Genomic DNA, 26,736 nt, shown 5'->3' on the forward strand with positions numbered 1-26,736 from the left:
CATTTGGAGCATGCCCTGCCCCCAGAGTGCCGATCCGGCCAGCCCCTGGCCGTCCCACTCCACTGATAATCATCAAATTAGATTCTTCTAAACTGCTGATAGTTCTACTTTAAGGAACTGCCTGAAGTTTACATTTGTATTCTCCAGAAGGTGTGAATAGTTACCAATAGACTTTTTGCCTTTCTTTTTTTTTTTAAGTTTTCACTTTTAAGTCATGTCATGACCTATCTGTAATGTGCGTGCCTGTAGGAGATGGCATAACTTAGTACTCTCAGTTCTCACTTTCTTTGACATTCCACATGTAAGAAAGAAGAATCTCACTATGCAAAACTGTTAACCCTTGCCTCTTACATTTTTAACAATAAGATGCTAAAAAAAGAATGTAGAGAAGAATAAATGAACTTCTTTATAGCTGACACGCTCTTGAAAAGATCACAGACGCCTTTTTCTTAGAAACTGGCAAAGGAAACAGAAAAAAATTGAAACTTCAAACCAATTTATGTAAACTTAAAAGGTGCAGGATGAAAGGTCGCGCCACAACTACAGAGGGAATGATTGTGAAACAGCAGAGGATACATTTGTATATTTGTATATTTTTATCCATAATTAAAGAGTACTGCGAGTGATCAGTAGAACAATCCAGGAGGCGACCACGCTGCGGCGTGCTACTCTCCTTGCTTTGTATCTGAGACCTAGACAGACCACATAGACTTGCATTGTAACATGGAGACAAGACTAAACGGGCTGTATGTGGACTCCCTTTGGCTCATTCTCCTGATTGCTTGCAGTTTGAACAGTCTGAGTGTTCTGACTGCAAATGATCAGTAGAACAATCCAAAAAGTGACCATGCTGCTGGGCGCTCTTCTCCTTGCTTTGTATCTGAGACCTAGACAGACTCCATAGACTTGCATGGTAACATGGAGACAGGAGTGAACGCGCTGTATGCGTATTTCCTTCGGCTCATTCTCCTGATCGCTCGCAGTCTGAACATTCAGACCCGACCAGTCAAAACTTTTGACATGTTATTTTTTAATGACTGTGCTCATAAAATAAATTAAATATAGTAAATATACTTATAGACAATTTAGAAGTCCTTCTTACACCTTCTTTGTACATCCAAAACTGTTGATTTTTAAAAGTGTCTATTTATTACATTTAGCAAAGTCAATTGACTTCCGATTTCCCCACAGCCCATACTCATGTAGGGATAATAGAGGCAATTTATACCACTTGATGAGGCTATTTGGGGCTCCTGTCAAATTTTAACTGGTAAAAGGGTTTGCAGATATTTGGCGCATATGTGCCGTTTTAAGCTTCACAGTAAAATAAAAGCAAAATATTACCATAAAATATTGGGGGAAAGAAAGATGTTTTAATATCTAATAATGTGCTACATTAAAGTTTATGGAAAAACAGTAGTTCGTGCACAAATTGCAAAAAATGTTTTTTTGGGGTTTTTTTTTACAACTTTTTTCTATAATCTTTCTTTATAATCTTTAATGCTGCACTTTATTAAATAATAAAGCTTTAGGGTATAAACCCACACACCGTATATGCAGCAGATATGCAACAAATACGCAGCAGATTTGTTGGTACAGATTTGATGCTGTGTTCAGTTATTTAGATCTAATCTGCTGCAAGTTTGCTGCGAGTTTGCTGCGAGTTAGCTGCGAGTTAGCTGCGTATCGCAGCAGTAAATACGCTGCATATACGGTGTGTGGGTTTATACCCTTAAAGTAGAAGTCTGGAGGTGGTGGTAATTTCAGTCTGGGGGTTGGTGGAACACCGTAAAGAAGGAATATTTACCTGTTTCGGTGCCTGCGCTGAACGGGTCCCGCTCCTGGACCCCTCCAACAGCCTTAACGTCACCCCCTGCTCCTACATCACGACCCGGCTGAGGGATGCCCCGCTGAGCCAGTCAGTGACTGAGGCGGGATACCACTGCAGTCACTGATTGGCTGAACAGGCTAAATTCCACCCTTTAGTGATGTGGCAGCCAGGTCATGATGTACCTCACACTGGAAGAAAATCCAGCGTGGTACAGGAGCGCGGCGATGCGACAGGTCTGGCAATTATATGTTCTTTGTTATTTTCTCCCCACTCCCTGCCCAATATGAATCTTCACCCTCCCGCCAAACTTCTCCTTTAATCCTATTTTAATCATTAGAACTGAGTGATAAGTCACTGTCATCAGCAACAGCAACCTGTGTGACTTCTCCTAAGTTTTTTAAATTTCATAACAAATAAATAAATACAAAATGTAAACCTTACGGGAAGATTTGTTACCTTGATCATCTAACTTCTATACAAGATGCATATGAATAGAAATGGTGTATAAAACAGCTTCACAATTATGTACTGTAATTGTGCGTCAACTCGCTTGGCGGTACAAATTTGCTAATAACATGCCATTCCGGCAAGATTGAAGATATTTTTGAAGACAAGGATAACGGTATAGAATAATAGTGCCTATAAAGCATATGCCTAGACCATCTTGTTGCAGTGTTATCAAATGCAACAAAGGATTGGAGAAGCTATTAACTATTTTTCATGCATGCCTCACTAATTTTCAGAGGAATGATTTCTTTTTCATTATATATGTTCTCTCGGTGGAAGTCTTTTTGAATACCTCCCCTGCTATTTCACCAAGTCACATACTGATGAAAGAAAATTCCGAGCTTAGCCTCTTCAGGATCCACCATAGCCATAGCTGCTTATCTTCCTTTTTTTTTCCCCCTCGGAGGATAAGATCACTTACAATTCAGTGTGAAGATCAAAACCTTAAACAAAAGCTGCTCTATTTTGGTACCGTGTATAGAGCCGTCTTACTTGTAGTCTCGTCCAGTGCATTGCCTCAGTGCTTAATTCCTCCAGGCATCGTAATTTACTTATTAACCAGTCTTTGTAGATTCATTAAAATGAACTTTAATAGAAATGAAGTGAATCCGTTTTATACATAACTATATACTTCCTAAGCCTGGAAATTAATTGCCTATATGAACCGCTCTTACAGAAAGGCTAAAAGTACATGCCATGCTCATTATTTTTTTTACATAATATCTTTTTATTATCTTCTTATTAATTTTTTAAAAAAACTGGTGTCACATATTCTGTAGCTGGAGTAAAAGTTTAACTATCATTATTACAAAATTGGCAGAATAATAATTAATTGCAAGCTGCTACTAATATTCTTCAAAGTACACACACAGATTATGCAAAGTTGGGGACATTTTGTTAGTCAAACTAGTTTTTATAGGAATTTTAATTTACTTTTTTATTTATTAATATTGCTAGCAACAAGTACAGATGTTTTGGGTCTTTTACTTGATGTCCTGGGTTGCATTGATCGTAGTGTTCAATTGCATCTGTGTCCTCCCCAACACCAGTGCACTATGCTGCTACCAATACTGAGATAAGATAAGTAAAGTTTCTGAAGGTTTTTTTTTTTTTTTTCAGTTTATAGATGTTGTACTAGCCAGTTGTCCCAAAGTAAATACGTATCACTTGTCCATAGGATAGGTAAAAATTAAACTAATTGCTAAGGAGTCCCAACATTGGAACCCCAACTAGAGATCAGCGAACCTCAAGCACCGTGCAACATTGCATTAGTGGTGGCTGCAGAAGTTGGATGCAGCCCTAGGAAGTGGCCTATGATTGTATACATGTTTTCCAGGAAGCCTTAGGGCTGCATCCAACTTCTTTAGTCACCGGTAATCAAATGCTGCATGCTCTGGTTCAGACGAACCAGAGTGTGCTCGAGGTTTGCTCATCTCTAACCCCAACCAGTCTTAAGAACTGGGACCTCATGTGCCCTATTGAATGAAGCAGTGATCAAGCATCTGCACTGCTGCTTAATTCAATTTTTGCAGGACTGACAGATAAAGAAGTGTCCCTTAGACATCAAGTGGACCCATATATATGATGACTAGAGATAAGCAAACCTCGAGCATGCTCGAGTCGATCCGAACCTGAACATTCGGCTATTGATTAGCGGTGGCTGATGAAGTTGGATAAAGCTCTAAGGTTGTCAGGAAAACATGGATACAGCCAATGACTACACCCATGTTTTCTTCATAGCCTTAGGGCTTTATCCAACTTCAGCAGCCACCGCTAATCAAATGCCGAACGATCGGGTTCAGATGGATTTCTCTCATCTCTAATGATGACCACTCTAAACAAACAGGGACTGGCCTCTAAGAGAGGGAATTGCAGTGGTGAAACCGTCAGTCATTGTAGGCTCTTCACCTATTCTGTGGATAGTCGCTAAGTGTCTATCTTGGGACAACCCCTAAGGCCTTAAGCCAACTTTAAAAAGGATAATTTATAATGTTATAGCTGTTGGCTTAATGTTTATTTTAATAGAGACTGGGAGACAAGCCGTTGTGCTATTTCTCCAGGATTAGGCATGTTGAAATGTAGCATAGCCATTCCTTGTTCCACAGATATGCAACCTTGGGGACACCCCTGACAACTACCGATTGTCAACTGAGACTTCAATCACTGGCAGAATTCACTGACGTTATTATAAAGTGTATAGACTGCAGGCCCAGGGCCAGACCAAACCTCGGCTTACCCCAGCCATGCCTTATTTACTATCCTTTAGCCTGTGGGTCTCCAGAAAAAGTATTTTTTTCTCTTTTTCTATTCATTCCAAGATTTACTGTCCCAGACTGAATCTGAGATAGATCAAAGTGCCTATATTTTATCCATACCGAGAAGTATTAAAATCCGCCCACAAAGATGAGAAATAAGCCAACAAACATTCCTAATCGACCTCTAACCTGCAGACTTTCGAGTTTAAATCAGAGAGCATATGCGTATCACCCCGCATATTAGAAATCTATAGCAGGTCTAATGCTTATGTATTTGAGGTAAATTTATACATTTAGACTTTAAATGTCCCCTGTGATAAAGAAGAGTAACATAAAATGGAATTTCAAATGGCAACCAATACTTAAATCCATTTATTTGCACACTGGAAGTGTAAACTTTTATCACCGGTAAAGATGATACATGCCATCCTTAGAGTATAAGGTCACATATATTTTTACCACCCCGAGATAAATTTTCTTCTAACATATGAAAATTGCAAAGTCTGTTTGCTTTCTGCTAAGCTCCACATTACATTATTTATTAGGGTGTGGAAAGCAGCAGCCAGATGTCATAAAAGTACAGCATGGACGTACCGCAGCGTCAAAATAAACACTTCTCCATCAATAAAAACACAAGCACAATAAAGCTCCACTCAAAACATTAAAAAGATGAAAGTTTGCAGAGTAATGAATTATTGACGAGTCGTTGTTAAACTGTTTCATAGATGGACAGTTCATTATTTATATGCTTTTGTGGTCGGATTATGATATGTGCTTTGTCTTGTAGTGATCATAAATATGAAAGAGATCAACTTGCATTATTTAGGCCTAGATGGTTCGCTGCTGATCAGGGCAAATTGATATTATACTTTAATATTATATTTGTTAGCATATCCATATTTCATAAAGATGTTTATAAATTTTTATATACAACAGAAGAAAAGAGAACTAATCCCCCATGTTGACATGCATGCACACCTTTACGGTCATCTTTCATGTTACAATATTGTTTCTAAGTCCCCTAAATGTCAAATATATATAAAGCAAGATCATACGAGTCAGAAAAAGCTGCAGGAACCTTGGGGAGTCACTTTCTATACTAAGGGCAAAGCCTTCTATGGTGCCCTATATAGTACATAAAGCGATCAATAAAAAGAAAGTAGTATATGTAGTACCAGTACACATAGTACTTGTATAGAGTAGCTCGGTTATGTGGTAGTACAGATAGAGAGCAGCACAGTGCGTGTATTATTGAACACTACACGCAGTGCTGGTATATAGCAACATGTAGTAGAGTAGAGAATATAAAGTGCAAATAGTACAGGTAGATAGCCGTATAGTCAATGTAAAGGTAGAGAGCAGAACAGTAGATGTAGCACAAGTAGAGTGCCGTACAGTACAAGTTGAGAGTAGTATAGTGAGGTAGTATATATAGAAAGAAGTATAGTATATATGGCACATGTATAGAGTAGTACAGTACAGTATGCATAGTACAGGTAGAGAGCAGAACAGTAAATGTAACAAGAGCAGCATAATCCATGTAGTACAGTAAGAGAGCAGTACAGGTCATGTAGAACAGGTAGCAGTTCAGTACATGGGGGGAGATTTATCAAACATGGTGTAAAGTGAAACTGTCTCAGCTGCCCCTAGCAACCAATCAGATTCCACTTTTTTATTCCTCACTGACTCTTTGGAAAATGAAAGGCGGAATCTGATTGGTTGCTTGGGGCAACTGAGCCAGTTTCACTTTACACCATGTTTGATAAATCTCCCCCATGGAGTGCAGATAGGGAATAGTACAGTAAATATATATAACATGCCAATTCACAGGTATGTAACAAGTAAATTGCATGTGTTGAATTGCTAGGTCTATCAGTCAGTTGTAAGGACTACAGCAAGACTCCCCAAGGTTTTTCTAAATTAAATGAAGTTTAAACTTATGCTGGACCGAGAACTGAAAAACTGAAAATAACCTGAGGCCATGTAACTTGAGGGATTATTGTATATATCATTCATATGCACACATCACCATCATGTGAGTTGACCTACTGTATATATCATTGGCAAATTCTAAATTCTCCTGAGGCCCAATAACCCTGCATAGATTCCTCCATATTAAAAAAAAAAGTCTGAATGTTTTAAATGTTTGGGGATTCCTGTGAAATCCTTTGAAAAACCCAGCTGCACTGATTAATCCATCTTTTTCATAGACCATTAGTTTTTACATCTAACATGCTAATATGTCTCCAGACTGTGGAATCCACTGGTATGTTTTCTAAACTGAGAACAGAGCAGTGATGACAATGTATGCAGTAGGCCTCAGGACTGGCACTGCTGCCACCCAGTTCTCAGTGGGAAGTGGTGGAGAGGAAAGCACGGCACTCCAGCTGGCGGTGGCACCAGTAGTATGTAGAGAGGAGTCCAGCACTCACCAAATCATTTCCTTCATTTATTGTAGTGCAAAATGCATCAGTATTACATCAGTACACGTTTCGGCCCAGCATGGCCTTCATCAGCTTTAGCTTGAAGGCCATGCTGGGCCAAAACGTGTACTGATGTAATACTGATGCATTTTGCACTACAATAAATGAAGAAAATGATTTGGTGAGTGCTGGACTCTTCTCTACATACTACTGGTGCCACCACCTGCTAGAGTGCCGTGCTCTTCTCTACTCAGTGGGATGTGAACCTCACTTTTCCTTCATTGGAAACTGAGCAGTGGAGATCACTTCATTGACAATCTAGAGGGTCATTAGCATAGAAGACACTTAGGACCCAGGGGGCGATTATGGGCAGGCAGGATTGCACACTCGATAATCGAATGATCCATCTAGATTTTTCAGAGGATTTAAAATGATTTTGTTACTAACAGAGTAGTGAACATGCTCAAGCTTTCTAATACATGCTATATTGAAGGTTGACCCAACAGAAGGGGTATGTAAGGGAGGATAAATGTTACATGTATTGTCTGCAGGGCTGATCAATTGACAAGAGATTCTTAGCTCTCTATGGATGTTGGACTTTGTTATTGTAGAGATATTTATGGAATCTTACTTAAAGCGAATGTATAATTAGACACCGCACTTTTTTTTTTTTTTACCTTAACAGACAGGCAACGGCCCGGGGATGCTGGTGGCACGGTCCTTTTTTTTGTACTGCCACTAAGTTTCCGTGCACGGTGCCGGTCTATTCCAGAGCACCAGCCCACGCTGGAGCACTGGGGACAGGCCCGCCAGCCTCCAGTGTGACGCAATCCCCTCCCCTCTTTGATGCGGCTCCATTGATTCTAATAGAGCTGTGTCACAGAGGGGTGATCGCTGGGGGGTGGCGGGCCTGTCCCCAGTGCTCTGGGGCAGGCCGGTGCTCAGTAATAGACCTGCACTGTGTGTGAGAACCAGACGGTGGCTCACAAAAAAGGACCGTGCCACCGGCATCCCCACGCGGGCGCTGAACCGTTAAGGTAAAAAACCTGAAACTATGTACCTGATGGTACATTTGCTTTAAGCTAGCCATGCACATCAGATAGCTGTTGACCATTTTTTTGGACCAGTATTAAGAGGTCTCATATTTGGACCTCAACCCTGTTAATTGCAGTGGGTAGGGTAATAATTCCATATACATGTGATAGCTGTTGGCCAAATGTTTATACAGCCAACAGCCATCTCTCCTATCTCTGCCAAGTGTTCTTGTGTTCTGAATGGCAAGACGAGACCGCTGCCATACTCTTTACATATTGACTTGTCTCTCTAGGAACAAAAGGATCAGGCAGTTTAAATCCAGTATGCCTGATCCCTCGCTAAATAATCTGCAGGGGAGAGCTGAGGCCTCCATACAGTTTAGACAGTTAGCCTTTTCCACCAAAATCATGAGGTTCAGCCAAGGGTTTTATTATAAGTATGGAGGCATAAGTAACAGCTTTATTAGGTTCTAATCCTTAGGGGGCAGAATGGAGTCGTAGATGTCATGTACCTTGTGGCAGATGTCAGGTGGCTATCAGGTTGCTTCCATGCAGATTGGATCTGTAGCTGAGCTTTATCTGATGTGTATGTCTAGATTAAGTTTTGATGGAAGGAAACATGAATAAGTCAGACCAAATGCTGCACTAATATGTTACATTTGCAATTTTCAGCACTTATTATCGCATTCATTCCACCACTAACTACTTCACTACTGAAAACCAATCATGCAGTGACCAGTAACAGTGTTATATACACTATATATATATACAGTATATAACAATAAAGTGCCTCTTATAAAGAGGAGGTCCTAGGGCCATGTACCGTGGTGTATTATGTCTCTGCCTTACATGTTTAAGTATAGGTTGTGGATCCAATAAAACCCTTGGTTTCTGCATTTAAAACTAGGCTGGGTTCACACTACGTATATTTCAGTCAGTATTGTGGTCCTCATATTGCAACCAAAACCAGGAGTGGATTGAAAACACTCTGTTCACACAATGTTGAAATTGAGTGGATGGCCGCCATTTAATGGCAAATATTTGCTGGTATTTTAAAACAAAGGCTGTTATATTGAAATAATGGCCGTTATTTACTGTTATATGGCGGCCATCCACTCAATTTCACCATTGTGTGATCAGAGCCTTTTTGTATTTTTAATCGACTCACGGTTTTGGCTGCAATATGAGGACCACAATACTGACTGAAATATACGTAGTGTGAACCCAGCCTAATACAGCTGTGCCATTGTATTGGGGCACATGGAGGCCCATTGAGTAATATTGTGCTGTATTACTGAGCTATTATTCCCAATACTTGTAGAGAAAATAGCTCTTTAATATGATAACTGATGGAACACGACACAGACAATTACTTTCTTATGCCTCGGTATAAAACCAGAGCATTCTATGATGTCTCTGAGCTGTAGTATGGTAATATGCATGAGGCTATTTCATAAAGAAATATAATACACATCCAACAAACTAGCATTAGACTCTGTTCACATCTGTTCACTACAGACATCATAGACGTATGTTTGATCCATCTTGTGATTTTTTGATCAGAATGATGGAATCAAGACGGACTCCTTGGCGAAGGAATTAAATAAAATAGTGAAATTGGTTATGAATATTTAAAATAATTCCGCCACCGACATCGTATTCCATTCCGCTTTTTTATTCTTTTTCCTAATTAAACATTAAAACTAGTTTAATAGTCAAGATGCCAGCACTTCTGCCATCCAAACCTAGAAGCCATCATCCCTTGAGATCTAGGTTTCCAATCTGAGTTAAATTATTTGCAGCATTATTATAGCACATGCTAACAGTATTGTTATGCTTATCTGACTGTTTTTCTTTTAACATAGTAACTATTCCATTAATGTATGCTACTGACTATAATTACACACATAGGCTATGTTCACACAGCGTTTAACAGCGTCCGTTACATAGCAACTGACGCTTAAACTGCCGGCCACCGGGCTGCATTCAGGATGTTCCTGCAGCTAATACCTCTGTATTAGCTGCAGGAATGTTCTTTTTTTTCTTAAAAAAAATTAATTTGCGGGCACCATCGGGTGTGCCCGGAAATCAATTAACCATTCACTTCAATGTAATGTGCGCCCGCCGACAGACTTTACATTGTGTGAACTGCTATCATTTCCAGAAGCTGTTCACTGATCAGCGTCTGGAAATGATAGGCATGTACATTATTTTAACGCCCATTCCTAAGAACAGGCATTTATATAGCGCTGTGTAAACACAGCTGACATCATTGCATTGACTTCAATGCAATGCCGCCCCTACAGTAAAGAACGGACACTGATTCCATAGCAATCAGTGTCCGTTCTTTACTGAAAAAGAATGTAGTGTTAACATAGCCATAAAGCGGTATAAGGCCATGTTCACTTGGTGTATGAGACTGGCTGTTCCATGACCCGGGCGGGTCACGGAGCGGCCGGTCTCTGCAAAGATCATCCCGGTCGGTACTGCAGTACAGGCCGGATGATCTTTCCGGCCGCAGTGTTCTGATGCAGGCGCATCAGCTAGCGCCCACATCAGAACTCCTCATAGCACACAATGAAGCAAGCAGCCGGAACCGCTTGCTTCATTGTGTGAACTGGCAGGGTTGCCTACGGCCACAATTCACTGAATTGCGGCCGCAGAAAACTGACATGTCAGTCCTTTGCGGCGCTGCTTGGGATCCCAGCTGGAGCGTATACTATGTGTATACGCTCTGGCCGGGATTCCATAAAAGAACATGCAAGGTGTTTTGACATACAAAGTATGGCCGTTGTTGCAGATGGCAACAGCGGCTGTACTTTTACGCTGTGTGATCATAGCCTAAACATGTAGTCATAGCATTCAAAAAAGTTTGGAATTTCCTGTGTAGATTTTTCTAACTATTTTTTTATTTCTATTTTCTTTTTTTTTTAGTAGGTGTTACTAGATCTATAGGCTCATAGTCCTTTATGAAATGGATAAACCTGTTAGTTGTTGAAAAGGCTTCTATGTTATTTCTTTATGTGCTGGCAAATGCAATACAGTCCTGTAAATGGTTCTTTCTGCTGCGGGTAATTATAATTTATCTGCAGCTCGGTGCCCTGTGTAACCTAATGACAGGCAAATACATGGATAGGCATCTTTTCATTTGCTCTATGCAATAAATTTTACCTTTAATGATGTTGCTGGAAATTCCAATACTATCTAGCACAGCAAGCGATATTTTTTCAGGTGTTTATAATTTTCATATCATTTTGCAAGTCCTCATTCATTGGGGATAATTAAACTTGAAACTGAAAGACCTCTATTTATCCACAGGTCACTGCACACTCCTCCTGTGAACCTCATCTGCGATCTTGAAAAATATCTGTCTTAAAGAGCTAGAAAATGTGATTGTGGGACATTTTTGCATAGAGTCACTCTAATAAGTGTGTATAGAGGGACTCTGCTGCCTAAAAAAAAAATATATATATATATATGAAAGAAGCTTCAAGTGACGCGCATCGGAAACACTGGAGAGCCTTGAAAACCATTTATATATACATTTAAAGACATGTAAACTACTTTTAAAGTATTAAGTTTATACTTGCCTTATTACAAAAAAAAAAAAAAAAAATGAATTTCACAAAGCAAGACTGTGGAATACCTAAGGAATCCATCGTTCGGTTAAAGTTTGCATTCAAAAAGGTACGCTGTATGTATAAATGGTTCTATTGACCGTTCACTCTTTTTTTTTTTTTTTCTTCCCTGAATGCTTATAACCTCTTGTGATATCTGAAATGTACAAATGTTACAAATGATTTGTTAATTGTTATGTACTTTTCATGCAACCGTTGGCTAGTAGGAAAAACGACGATGACTTAAGAAGGAACATTTTTATTTTCGTATAAAATAAACCAATAAAATATATTTATTATATAAAGATGAATATTTATTATAGATATATAAGAAAAAAAAAAAGAAAAAAAATTTCAGAGCTTTAATTTAAAGCTTGAAACTAATGGTGTTGCTGAAAAATAAATTGCATGTCTACACAGAATTTTTTGGAAATTTTTTTGTATTTTTTTTTTTTTTTTAAACATAATAACAACTTTTTTGCTTGGCTGAATTTAAAACAAGTGAATGCACTACCAATAAGTACATAATGTATATTTAGATAGATCATATCAGATATACTACGGGCAGTCAGTTTGAGCTTTCTTCATTTTACTCTTTGCTAAGAGCAGTATAGGAGGGGTTGGTCAGGTTACAATACATAGGTTCAATACGGTTGATTCTCTGTTACCAGTATATAAGTATTTGTTTTTTGGTAGGAGAAAATGTGAATATACAAGTCTGTCTTCTTTGACGGGATTAACTGAGATTAGGAAAAAGAGTCTGTTTTTCAGAAACAGCGCCACTCTTGCCTATAGGCTGTCTGTAGTACTGTAATGTCAGCATAGTCAATTGAAGAGAGATGATATGCAATAACAGTTATAACTAGTGGCAAGAGTGGTGGAAAAACCGACCTCTTTTCATCATCCCTTTAATTCTTAGGCCCCATCACATTTTGACCATATGAAGTTATATCATTGGAGCTTCCCTGAGGAAAGCAGTCAGTCTTCCTCTTCTCCTCCTTAGAGCCATGTATGCTCTACAGGTAATACTGTGGACAGCCACCTGATATACATTCTTATGCAAACTGTGTACGGGGGTTGTCTGCAAAGCGAGCTTCAGAGGAAGAGAGGTAGGAGGTCCTTGCCTTTTTGCCTCCGGAAGTTTCAGTGACAGTCAATAAATGAACAATGACATCACTAGAGTTTCCCAAGGTATCTACTAAATGGATACCTGTAAGGAGTGCCATACAATGGCATTTGTCACATAGGCTAATATGGTATCCGTTTTATGGATACATGTTATTAAAGGACCTCAGGGTATGAAATACTGCAGTTTTTACTGCTCTATTCTATACTTTTTTGGTATACTGAAAGATACTAGCCATATGGAGGACAAAAGCCTCTGCTTTTGACCTCCATCTGACCATGGACATGTTTAGTGTGATAACATGAGAGCGTTCTCAAGGTATACACTAAACATAGGGGCAAAACTTAGTGTTGCAGTGTGAATGGGGCCTTAGAAATTTCATTTGGTTATTGTTAAAGGGAATCTGTCAGCAGCACATATTTGCTTTAGGTTAAGTGTCTACACAAGATCCTATCAAATTTCAACAAGTTTACAAAATTGCACTAACTTAAAGAGTACCAGTTAAGAGCCAGAAGTGAGCCTCATCTTCCTGACTTGTTTCTAAGAAGTCAGATTACAAGGAAGGTTCCCTTTCAATAATTCTGTAATAAATGATGGGGAAGATAATGAAAATCATTTTTAGACAATGTAAAGTTAGACTAGACAGTATAAGAATGTGCCAGATTTTTAACAGTGCCTAATTGAAAATCTGGTGCTTCTTTAGGCTATGTTCCCACTCTGTATTTTTGCTCAGTATTTTGCAAACCAAAAAATTGCAACCAAAACCAGCAGTGGTTTGAAAAAACACAAAGTATATGTTTACACACTGTTGAAATTGAGTAGATGGCCGCCATTTAATGGCAAATAATTACCGTTATTTCAAAACTACGGCAATTATTTTCCATTAAATGATGGCCATCTACTCAATTCCAACAGTGTGTGAACATAGCCTTTCTCTGTTTTGAATCCACTCCTGGTTTATGTTTCAAAATACTGAACAGAAATACTGTGTTGGAACATAGCCTGAGACTGTTTAGCTTATACTTGCACCATCTATTGGTTGACTATGTTTTATGCCAAAATGGGGATCACAAACTGGCCTATATATGCCATGCCCCTTTAACAAAAGCCACACTCACTTAGGAAAAGCCCATTTCTTGCCAAGGGAGGGGCAAAAATACATTGAAGTGTGGTGCAAGTCACATAAGCCATTTGTCTTTTTTTAATGCAAATTCCGTCAGATATCTGGCACGGTTTTTTATTATCTCTCCCCACGTATTATAATTGATTAATACAGTAGGAAGCTTGCACAATCGCTTCCGAGAACAGACTTGGTAGCTCCTCCAAAGATTCTGTATGTGTCTCTTATGTTTATGGACCATGCAGACAAATTTGTAAGTACATTTTGCGTGGAGTGTCTGCTTTATCTGAAATAGGAGTGCTTAGTTGAGTACCTTGTGTAGTTCTGCCCTGCAGACTATAGGAGATGTCAGAACAATTCTGCCTTTGTTTTGCAGTAAACAATCTCATTAGCATATCACACGGTTCCAGTTGTGGATACAATCTCATTTTAAGAATTTGTTAAGGTTTTTTGGTTGATAAGTGCTTCCAAAAACATGTTCTGTACACACAATATATATATATATATATATATATATATATATATATATATATATATATATATTAGTGCAAACAAAAGCAGCTAGCTTGTCAGAACACTTGTTTCAGGAATGCACATGAAGTAGTTGTTTGCTGAACCTAGATTCAGCCGAAGGCTATAATTCCTGACACCAACGCCCCGTCCCCCACTGTAATCACATATGCTTGTTTATTTCAATGACGGGAGGGGAACAAACTGCTTCTGGACATCTCTGGCAGAAGCTTATCTCCCGGAGGTACAAAGGATAGGACATGTTAAAATTCTTTCATCCTTCTTTATTGGGCTGTGCCCATACACATTAGATTGTTGTCCCACCCTGCAAAATTGCCAGGTCTAGCCAACACTAATCCAATATGTATGGCCAGCTTAAGCTAACATATGTTGGCTTTTTACCAAAAACTCAACAACTTTTTGTCTGCATTCGTTTTTGAACCTGGGGCTTACTTACTCCTAAAATAGCGTTAGTCTGAACCCAAACAGATAGTCAATTGAAAAATGCACTAAATGTGTTAGTGGTGTATGAGTTATATTAATAATGTGCAAATTATGCAATCACTGGGGCAAATGATGATCATGAATGACTGTATAGTCATAAACTATTTTGGAATGTATATTTTTTTAGTTTTATACTGATTATAATTTGTTGTATTCGATAATGGAATATTGTTCAAATTAATTTCTCAAATTTACAAAAAATATATATATAAAAAAATGGGACTTGGAAGTTTTTCCAAGATATATTACAAATTATACAGTATGGCCATAGGGGAGGTCTACGAGCTTGACACAGTTGAGTATGATCAACTTTTCCTTAGATCATGGACTTAAACATGTGTCCTGGTAGATTTGCCCAGAAGGTGATGACATTTGGCACTTAAGTGAATCATAGTCTATTACTTCTGTTTAGAAACACTTTTATTTCAGAACAGGATAACTACCTCAAAAGGTTTTGTCAATCATTTTCCATGAAACCTTTTTTGAAAGCAAAATGATTATTATCAGACCTGTTACACCATATTGGAGACTGAGAAAAACATGAGGATAAGTCCTGGCCTTTGGATCTTTGATTAGGTTTAGAGATGATCGAACCGCTCGAGTTTATCTGAACCCAGACGTTCGGCATCTGATTAGCGGGGCTGCTGAAGTTGGATAAAGCCCTAAGGCTATGTGGAAAATAACCTAAATGACATAGTCATTGGCAGTATCCATGTTTTCCAGACAACCTTAGAGCTTTATCCATATTCAGTGGATAAATCAAATCTGCTAATCAAATGCCAAACACTCTTGTTTAGAGGAACTCGAGCGTGCTCGAGGTTCGCTCATTTCTAGTTAGGTTACATTGTACCTATTAGCATAACTGACTTACATCTAGTTTTCCTAATTTATTTAAAAAGGATATAGTGATCATTAGTTCTGAGTAACTCTCCCGAAGATCGTTTTGGCTCAGAATAGGCATATTTGACCGACAAATACATTTCTAATTTGGATCTCATTTGCATTTGGAAGTGCCTCGATTGCCCGCCAATGGCCAAAGTTAAGAATGTGTAGAAACAGGATTTACTGCCCCCCCTGACATTCAGCTAAGAGGCTTCCCTTGGTGCAGAACATGCTTAATCTATTTACTCACCTCTAGTGATCACTCACAGCCCAACTAAACATATAACTGTAAAATGTTGGCTCCCTATTGCCAATAGTTTGTAGGAGGCTCCATAAAGTCGATAAGCATTGTACTTACATACATTCATTAGTGAAAAGTCATGAAAAACAACCAGTCAACTCAATATATTGTGTGAGGCCCTTCAAACTCTCCACGACAGATGAAGTTAGGGAAAAAGAAGTATCAGACATGTTACATTTCAACTGCCCAACTCTCAGTGGTGTCTGCAAACGCATTACCTCCCCTCTCCTCACTCAGCCAAGCCAAACTTTCATGTTTATGGGGTGAATGGGACAGATAGCTGTCGACTGAACGAACATCTACTAAAGTTGTATGGCCACCTTAAAAGAAAAGAGACTCAATGTTTTCTTATGCAGTACAAATGCAGATGGGCCCCTGAATGGCTATAAGAAGCACTCAGGACATATTTTACCTATCACTTTTATAGTTTACAAGGAGATGAATATTTCTTTCATAACTTCAAATTTTACAGCGATTATTCCCTGTAAGGAAAACATGAAAGACCAAAATTGTGATAAATGTTGTTCTTGACTGTGCTATTACTCATAGAAGTGCAATCCTCTGTGGAGTTAATTCTGCTCTGAAGTGAAACTGAAATATCAAAACCAATATAGGTACAAACTAAAAAGAAACTAATTATTGTTTTTGCAGTAATATTTTATTGTGTGCTGCAACAGCCTGTAAGCGGCAGATCTCATAGGAGGTGATTCATTAAGCTTTGTTACCTGGTAATGTTTCCTTTTGGGTCATAACAAAAGGTAGGAAAGGGAATTCAATCTTTATTTCATGTAAAGAATTTAAATTAAAATCCCCACAGCCTTGACAAAAGGACTTTTATTTTAATGCTTTTTATTTATGTTTTTGTTTGTTTGTTTGTTTACTTTTTACTAGGCCAAAAAGGGAAACTGTAAGTGATTGCAACAGTGCAAAATATGGTTTAATGCCGTCCAATCAGTATATCATGTTATTTAATATCACTATTTTTTGTTGGCTTGGATGCTTTTGATTTTTTTTTAATTTTTTTTTTTATTACATCTAAATATTTTACAGGGCGAACGTTTAGCCTCTTTTTGTACAATGACTTTATGTATTTATGAGACATCATGCAAAACTTTTTATTGTTACTGAAAAACAAACTGCTGTAATTGCAAATGCCGTGCACATTTGATGAATAAAGTGATTTTTATAATAAACCGTAATTATATTTGTCTATTTTACTATTGTGTTGGGTTAATATTAAATATATCTAAGGTTACTTTCACATGGTCAGTATTTTGCATCAGGGTTTATAAGCCAAATCCAGGAGTGGAACCTCATCTGAGAGGAAAAGAAGGTATGGCACTGACCGTTTGGTTGCATGATAGATTGTTTATTGAAGTCATTTTTACCCAGAGTACATTGCAAGGAAAAGAGCCTTCTTATTTACTGCACACTCCTGGTAAAAAGGAAACCAAACAGTGCATGCCATACCTTCTTCTCTTGTCATATGGATTCATGTGCATTTGCCCCGTGGTTGATGCACTGTGTCAGAATATTGGACCCTGTGCCTGAGCGTAAGAGTAGCTGATAGTGCCGGACCAGACTTTTTCTTAGTGATTTGATGAAGAGTTGAACCTACATAGAAAAGTTGTTTGATGGAAACGTTCCCTGCTTTTGGCTTACGTATCCTGATGCAAAATACTGACCGAAATGCTGCCACGTAAAAGTGCCCTAAAGCAAAGAAAAACATATGTGAAGTTAACTGCCTGAAGACTGAAAAATACTGTGGCTAAGACATTCTTAAAGGTTTCAGAAATACTTAATGACTTCGTAAGGCTTCATGATATGCTGTTGGTGCAAAATTGAGGGATAAAAGAAAATTCATTCCTGACTGGAAAAAAAAATATATAGATATAAGCCCAAAGATGAGGGAGGCTTAGCATTGAATAGCCTAAATTCTGAAATGCTATTATTTTGTTAGTAGCCTTAGAGGTGAAAAAAAAAAATCTGCCTGTTAAAATAAAATCTTGCTTGATATATTTATATTTTATTAATTGTAATTTTTTGTTCTAATTTTGAAAGATTATTTTAAAGAGCAAGTCACTGTAGTTTGATTAAGGTACAATTAGCAATCATAAAGTTCTGAGCTGGCCATACACATTAGCTGTCAGTCAGAGACTTGTTTGGCAGATAACTGAACCCCCAATATGAATGGTTGAAAAGGGAAGGAAAGGGGGTTAGCTGCTGCCAGACACCTATGGCAAAGGCTATATAAGAAGGCCCTAGTGATACTGTACACGAGCGGCAAATTCCTAGATCGACACTTGTTTAGAGACCCTACTACGAGGCTCAATAATTGTGCACCAAGGGATGCTAAAACAATACGCAGGGAAAGGCACGTCCGATAACCGAACATTTTTTGACATGTGAATGATCAATCGACGCGTGAGCATTTGTTCATTGGTCGATCGCTGGCCCTATTTTATTGGGCAATATCGGCCTGATTGGGCAAATAATTACCCATTTCATGAGGCCGTTGGCTCCCCTGACAGAAAGGGTAGGTTGTGTTGAAATCCAATTACTGAATTCATCTCTCTCCTGATCTGTAGGGAATTATTGTAGATAATAATCCAGTGGGTATAGTCAGCTTTAGGCCCTGGTCACCATTTTAAAAAAACAATTATAAACATTTTTTCAAATGGCTTTTTTTTTTATGTACTTTTTATTTAATTATTCTTCCAAATAACATACTTTTTTTTTGAGAATCTACTACCTTAAATGAATGGAATACTACTAGTAATCATGCCTTAATTGTGCAAATGAGGCTGTACACATCCTTGCTCATCATACGTTGGAACAGGCGCGCCCACCATTAAACTGCATTCCAGGTGTGGCTGCTTACCTCCAGGCTTAGAAAGTTAAGATAAAAGTATTCACTAGATTATGTGTGCTACCGAGGGACAAGGTAATGGGATAATAATCTCATTAAGGATTTAAAAAAAAGGTTTTAAAATAATGATTGTTATACTAGACTCTGAGAATATCATGGCTACCGTATCCAGCCGTGTTAGCAAAAGTCTTAAACAATTGATTTTTTTGCAAGCCAAAACAGAGTGTCCGCATTGTATCCTATAATTTTCAGGTGAGTCTAAAGTAAAATTTCAGGAGCAGCTGTCCCATAATCCCACACCTGTGTATGTTTGTGCTTTGAGGACAAGAGGGTTGTAATTGCAATTTCGAGATACTATACCTGCAATACAGCTGGTTATCACTATTGTATTTAAGAGGTTAAACCTCACTGATAAAATATAAAACTTTAAAAGATTTTTTTGTTTTGTTTTGTTATTGTTTGTTAGTTTTATTACATTTTACAAAGAGATTGTTAGAATCCCACTCGCAGGCATATTATCGCTTTTGAAATGTAGCCCAGGAAAGAGTGGGACTCTGATCAATTTGTTATTCAGTGCAGAGGAATGGAACTCGCTTCACAACAGCCAGATAAAAATGTTTGCAAGTTTTTCATTTTAAATGATGTTTTTTTTTTTTTTTTTGCATACAGCAGTAATAGGCATATCATTGAATCCTAGTTTTCAGAATTTCTTCTGTACGGGGATGTTTTAAGATCACAATATGCCTTAACATGTCAACCCCTTCTCATATGCTCTGGTTGGCGTTTGCTTTAGACCTTCCGTCTCTCATAAAGTGTCTCTTTCTCTGGTGCACTCTGCTCGTTCAGATATTATGAAATATTATTGAGAAGGTAATATACAGGTATACAAATAGTCAAGTTCCACTGTGCAAGAACAGCATATAGGCCTCCTTGTTATCCAATACTTCATCTTTATGGAGCATTCCCTTGGGGCTATCTAACAATTTACCAGTCAGTGTTATCTATAAAACAGATCAGGTATTTACGTAAAGTTTACCAGACAACAAGGCTCCTGGCATACATGTAAACATCCCCATACACTTTATATTGATGACAGCCGAATCGGCAGAATCGATCATCATAATTATAAAGTATATGGGGGCTTCCCACCAGGGAAAAAAAGTTAGAGGAAGCTAACTATGAGAAAGGGACATATAACAAATGATTCCCTATTCCAATTCCAATAATTGGTTGTACAACCTCTTTACCTTACATCCTATGGCTATGTTCACACACGGCCGGGTCATGGAATGGCTGGTCTCTGAAAAGATCATCCCAGCCGGTACTGCAGTACCAGCTGGATAATCTTTAGGGTCGCAGAGTTCTGATGTGGGCGCATCCGTGCACGCCAGCATCAGAACTCCCCACTGCACACCATGGAGTAAGTGGCCAGAGTCGCACGCTTCATTGTGTGAACTTACAAACTTACAGGGTTTTCTGCAGCCGCTATTCACTGAATAGCAGCCGCAGAAAACTGACATGTCAGTTTTCTACGGTGCTACGAAAGATCCCGGCCAAAGCGTATACTCTGTGTATACGCGCCGGCCTGGATTCTATAGAGGCCAGGTAACGTATATTTTTGTATTAATCATGGCCGTTTTTGCAATCGGCAACAACGGCCGTACTTTTACAAAAATATACGTTGTGTGAAAATAGCCTATGACTGCATCCATGTTTTCCCAGACTCCCTCGGGCTGCATCTAACTTCTCCAGCTGTTTGGAATCAAATGTAGAGTATTCAGGTTCAAATGAACCCAAATGTTCGGTAGGTTCACTCATTAAACTGTGTATCCAGCTGTAGGCTATGTTCGCTGTTAAACAGCCGGCTGCCAGGCTGCATTTAGAATGTTCCTGCAGCCGATACCTCTGTATCGGCTGCAGGAACATTCTTTTTTTACAATTGACTTGCGGTTACCATCAGGTGTACCCACAAACTAGTAAACCATTCACTTCAATGTAAAGTGCGGCCGCTGGCTGACTTTATATTGCGTGAACAGCTATTATTTCCGGATGTTGCTCATTGAACAGCATCCGGAAATAATAGGCATGTACATTGTGTGAACACAGCGGGTGGCATTGCATTGACTTCAATGAAATGCTCTCCCTGCAGTAAAGAACGAATGCTGATTCCATTGCAATCCGCGGCCGTTTTTACTGTTAAAGAAACACGAAGTGTGAACAAAGGTTTATAAAGTAAAATTATTTTGTTTTCTATTCTACTCCCATACTTTGTAACTTTCTGTCTCTATAGGCAGAAAGTTACATATAATAAACATTGGTTTACAGTGATCATAATCCATCCTATTACCTGTGCATACCGGCAGAAATTATCATTAAAGTGCCATCCCATGTGAAGGGATTTGCCTTGTCTTTGTTCTCGTAAACATGCCCTGTCTGAGCATAATTACTTATGATTATTGGCTTAGGGAGGCAATTACACTAATTTACCTGTGTATTTATGGGTGGTATCCATATGGATCAGGGGATTCATGCATATTGCTACTGTAGACTAAGACAACATATAAATTCTCTTCTACTACTATCATTCGTGTATACCCCCAAATTCCAAACATATGAGCCACCACACATATATCCATTATAAAACAACAATCCTTATTTAGATACATAAAAGCAACATATACAGAATGATAATGAAAAGCTGAATACATTGATGTATATCCGGAGGTAACTACAGACTAGAGTCATGGACGGCATAGATTTAATTTGTCAGATTTACCACATGCATATTGAACACTGACCCATTGTATAAGTGAAAGTGCAAACGCAGTACAGAAGTTGTTTGAAAATTTTGCGCCCAAGATATAGATATATTTTTTGTATTGTGTATATCCATATTGTCACTGACTAATTTGTACTGTGTTTGCACATAGTACTTTTACTTATTCAATGAGTCAGTGTGTAAAATATGTATGTGTTATATTTGACATATTAAATCTACTCTGTCTGTTTTACCTCCGGATATATATATATATATATATATATATATATATATATATATATATATATTCAGCTTTTCATTATCAGGATGTATATGTTGCTTTTATGTATCTAAATAAAGATTGTTGTTTTATTATTGGATATATGTGTGATGGCTCATATGTTTTGGGGTATATATTGGTTGATCATTATGAAGCTTAATTGATTCCATGCTGATGCTATATAGGTGGTTGTACTTTATGTGTCCAATAAACATAAATAAATAGACAAAACAATGAGTCAAACACAGCTGTTGCATGTAAACCAACCCTAACTAATGCCAATTATTGGAGCAGAAGTTCTATTGAAATCAATGGGAATGTCAGTGTAAACAATTCTCTGAAATGATGGCTGAAATGATGAAGTATAAGCCGAAACTTCATATTCTTCTTATGAATTTACCGTTATAATAGTGTAATTGATAGTATACAGTCTACTCATGATAGGTCTAGTTAACTCCTGTATTGTTTCAGCTGGAGCACAGAAGGCACATTGATTATCACATTATATGTGTCACTCATGTGTTATGCGTGTAGGTAGCTGTCATCACCCATTCAAGGTGTATTCAAGATGCACAGCAACTCGTGAGAAATCTGGGATGACTTTTTCTTTACACTTACAGGCCTTTTATATAGAGCGATTATCAGCCAAATTAGCCATTTATTGGATCAGCTGACCAACAAGCAAGCTCATTTATCAGCCGATCACTAGGATTGTGCAGTAGGAAAGTCAGGGGGAAGGCAGGGGTAAGCTGCAGCCAGAGAGCTCTGACGGCGACTTATCTCCTTAAGAACAAAGGGGTCGGGCAGCGGAATTCCATCACACCCAACCTTTATTTCCACTGACATCATCTGTTGGTAGAGTCTCTGGAAACCCCCATAAACATTAGTGCATGACCAACATCAGTACAAAGTGTATGGGGACCTTAAGGGCCACATAGTCCAGCAATATACCTTTTGGACAGGCTAACCTATTCTAGATTCATTTGGTCCTGAACCTCCTTCATTTCTAAGCAAGGCGAGATATGCGGCTAACACACAATGGCCCAAATTTACCAAACCAGCATGCGAGTATGCCAGTCTCCAGAGCAGGAGTAACTTTTCTGCCTGATTTACGCCTACTAGCAGGTTTAAGTAATGACAAATCGGATGCAGGAGGAGGCCTCGCCTCGGGGGCTGGTTCTTTGCTCAAAAAAATTGTGATTATTATCACGGGCCGATGCTGAGGAAGCGAGGGCTGACTTGTCAGATCAGCGCTCGCTTCCTACTCGTTCTCCGCTTGCTGTCTGTGCTATAACATGCACAGACATTGAGGGGGGAAGAGCGAGGGGGCTGTGAGAAACTGTGGGGGGACTGCCCGGATGATCTTTAGATTGTCCGCGTGGTTCATAGGAGAGAACAGCAGTACTGTTACTGCTCCTATTACACAGAGCAACGTGCAGTAGACCATCTCTGTGCTCATAGTTTTGTTTTTAGCATGTTGAAAGATCACGATCAACCAACATTGTGCACGTTGGGTGATCGTGACCTTTTAACAAGCCCTATTACACCAAGCCAAGCACGGCCGACAATTGTTTTGTGTAATAGGGCCTTTACTCATAATAAAAAAAAAAATATTGAGACATCTTGATTAGGTTTACTAGGCCTTGATTAGGTTTACTAGGCCTCTGGAAAAGTGAATCTGTATCATTGCAGTTTTAGTAGCAATATCCTGCATCAGGTTTTGAATCTAGCAATTAATTCTAGTAATCCTGTTCTTCTTGGTGGTTGAATTTCATCGCTTGCGGTCCAGTCATGCAGTAATAGGAGTTAGTACAAAGCATGGTTGTAATGGTGATGGGTTGGATCATTGACTAATTCTGTTTGCAGTAATTAATTGAAGAACGCTTGGAAAAGACAAGAGAACGCTTGGAAAACCATGATAAAATGACCTAGGATCTCACAATGTCAGAACTCTACGCTATGCCAATGGACATAACTATTAGTAACGTCTATAGGGATGCAAATCCATCAGTCGTAAAGCTGGTGGGTGTGACTGTGGAGTTCTACATTACGACATCTAGTTTCCACTCCTACCTCTAATTATTAGCTTTAATTAGTTACAGTACATAAGCCCATAATTACCGGGATGAGCTGGCAATGGCGGAGCAGCCCTGTCTTTCCTTTCACTAAATAATATTCTTCTATCATTTGGAAAATCTACAACACTAGAGTTTGTCATTACTTAAAATGAACATGACTCTGCTTCCTACACACATTGACAAACAGGAGTAAAAGCTTCTATATAGCCTTATGATAACAGGATTGAAAATTCTGCACTGGAACAAAACCTAGATAATCATATTAACCATGAAAACCCATCACGGAAAATGATTTGTATTTAATTTCTCAGAATAATCCTCAAGAATATGTTCCCTGCCTAAGTTCCTTTAGTACTTGTGTGTGCTGCTTGTACTTGTCATGTGTCCATAAAGAACACTTACGGGACTACTGTATTTATATGCAGATTTGGTAATCATATATGTATATATGTCATGTGTCTTTCTTATATATAATTGATCCGTTTGTCTGTAGTCTCCTATCAGGGGAAACAAAATGGTTCTATACTAGTGAGAGTCACAAATAAAATCTGATTTTGTATAGGCAAGTGGATATATATGGATCCCTATACTTCCCTGGATATGTAGTCAGTGGAATTAAAAACATGGAATCTAACACAACAGAATACGTATTAAGGTCATGTTTACACACTGTATTTTAGCATTAAACAACGGCCGTTGTTGCAGGTTGCAACAGCGGCGGTTTAATGACAGTGATCAATTTCATTGAAGTGTATGGAACAATGGCCATAGTGTATACACGTGGTATACACTATGGCCGGTGTTCTCTGTGGCCGCACAAAATAATTGAAAAGATAGCCAGTGATTACAGTGTAAAGCACGGCTCCCGGCCATACTTTACATTGTGATCTATAGCAAATTGGAGCGTGGGTACGCCCGAATGTGCCCACATTCCAATTAAAATAAAGTGATGTCCATCCAGCCGATTCTGCAGTATCGGCTAGGTGAACATCTCAGACATCGGCTGTTATTTGACTCGGCCGGGTCAAACAACGGCTGATGTTCATACACTGTGTGAGAATGGCCTAAAGGGCTATTGTCAACATTCAAAAGTTGTGGATTAGTGGGTGTCAAAAATCCAGAGAACAGAAGTAAAAGGAATAGAGTGACCAAATGCATGTGAAACCAGAGTTCCATTAATTCTTCACCAGGTTTCCATTAAAAAAATTGCCAAATTCAGCATGGATAGGGGATACCTATGTAGTTGAGAATACCCCTTTATACAAATTCTCTATCACATGTGTCAAATCAGTTTCAAAACTACATACATCATGCTTGGACAACTAAATCTGCGGCTGTTTACGCATGATGGGATTTATAGTTTTGCAGCAGCCGGGGGGCTCCTAGTTTGACACCCCTGCTTTATATGATGGTCGCTGGTTATTTATTTACCGCAAAGTCCTAATTTCCCATCAGCAAAGCAAAGGTTTGTCTTGGATTACAAAAAATGGGTCAGATATTTTTCTTGAAACAGCACGAATTTTGTTCAAAGGCCGAAGAGGCTTGTATTTCAGCTTATCTCCATTCACTTTAATATGGCCAAGGCTACAATAACCTATAATGCATAATGTGTAATGCTAATCCTGGAAAAATTCTACCTAATTGTTCAATTTCGGAGGTCGTCTTTTAATAATCTGCTCATGTGTAGTACCTTTTCTCCTCGAGGTTTAGTAGTGATGGATGCTGTAAAGCTTGCCATACGCTTTCAGTAACTCTTGGCCCAACGTTAATTTGGCTGACAGTTCTCTCTCCTGACGTTTGGTATGGCTTAACATTAATCTGTTGTTTATGGGGAAGGGAGGGGTAAGCCACATCAAGACTGCTCTGGCATATGCTTTTTCCTCCCAGAAAAAAAGGCCAAACAACAAAAATTCTGAATACCTGACCCTTCTTTCCACCAACATCATTGTTTGTTCAACTTTAGTGTGAGGTGTATGGGCGCCTTTAAAGAGACTCTAAACCTTTGGTATACCTTTTCTCTTTTGTTACTTGAGAAAATACATTTTAGGCAGAGGCATTGCTTGAAGGGATTAAGCCGGCCATACACATTAGATAGATATTGCTGGGACTGGTTGACCTGCTTATCTGTATGGGGATGTCCTGACTCCCCCCAGTCACTGAAAGAAATAAGGATGAGCAGTTGGATTTTGATGCCTGATTCTTTTGGTTAGATAAACTATAAGTCTAATGACTCCAGATCTTGGGAACTTGGTAGCAGGTCCCTCACTTCTTATACTTGATTTGATCTGGATGTGTGTTTCTGTAATTCCTGGGGAAAAAAAAAATAAATAAAAAACAAATAAATAAAAAATAATATCAATTAAAAAAAAATACATATATATATATATATATATATATATATATATATATAACGGATGTCGAGCAGCACTTCCAAGGTGTGCAAGTGCCAATGGATAGTGTCTTGACCACGGAATATGCTGGCGTTATAATATTATTACTTACATCCAAAGGTACGCTTGATAGTGGCTGTTCTTTTTTTATTAGTTCATGACTTTATGCTTAATGTACCATATCTTAAATAAACTGCAAAATGAGACACCTGAATACTCCAACATTTGCTTATTCTTATTCTGCTTGCCTG

General features: G+C 38.6%; 1 protein-coding gene across 3 annotated transcripts in view; it reads left to right on the top strand.

The window, feature by feature from the left end:
* The window catches only part of PCDH7 (protocadherin 7), a 684,999-nt gene that overhangs the window by 26,671 nt on the left and 631,592 nt on the right, over positions 1-26,736 (top strand). For 2 of the 3 annotated variants that reach the window (XM_069977500.1, XM_069977499.1), the window contains one exon: positions 11,369-13,616. The exons of the other annotated variant lie outside the window; for it this stretch is intronic. Coding sequence is in view for 1 of the 2 variants with exons in the window: in XM_069977499.1 (XP_069833600.1) it covers positions 11,369-11,410 (42 nt within the window). In the remaining variant the exon portion in view is untranslated. Of the gene's footprint in view, positions 1-11,368; positions 13,617-26,736 lie in introns of those variants that run through there. 3 annotated transcript variants of the gene reach the window in all.

This window comes from Dendropsophus ebraccatus, chromosome 7 (assembly GCF_027789765.1).
Source record: "Dendropsophus ebraccatus isolate aDenEbr1 chromosome 7, aDenEbr1.pat, whole genome shotgun sequence".
NCBI classification, from domain to species: domain Eukaryota; kingdom Metazoa; phylum Chordata; class Amphibia; order Anura; family Hylidae; genus Dendropsophus; species Dendropsophus ebraccatus.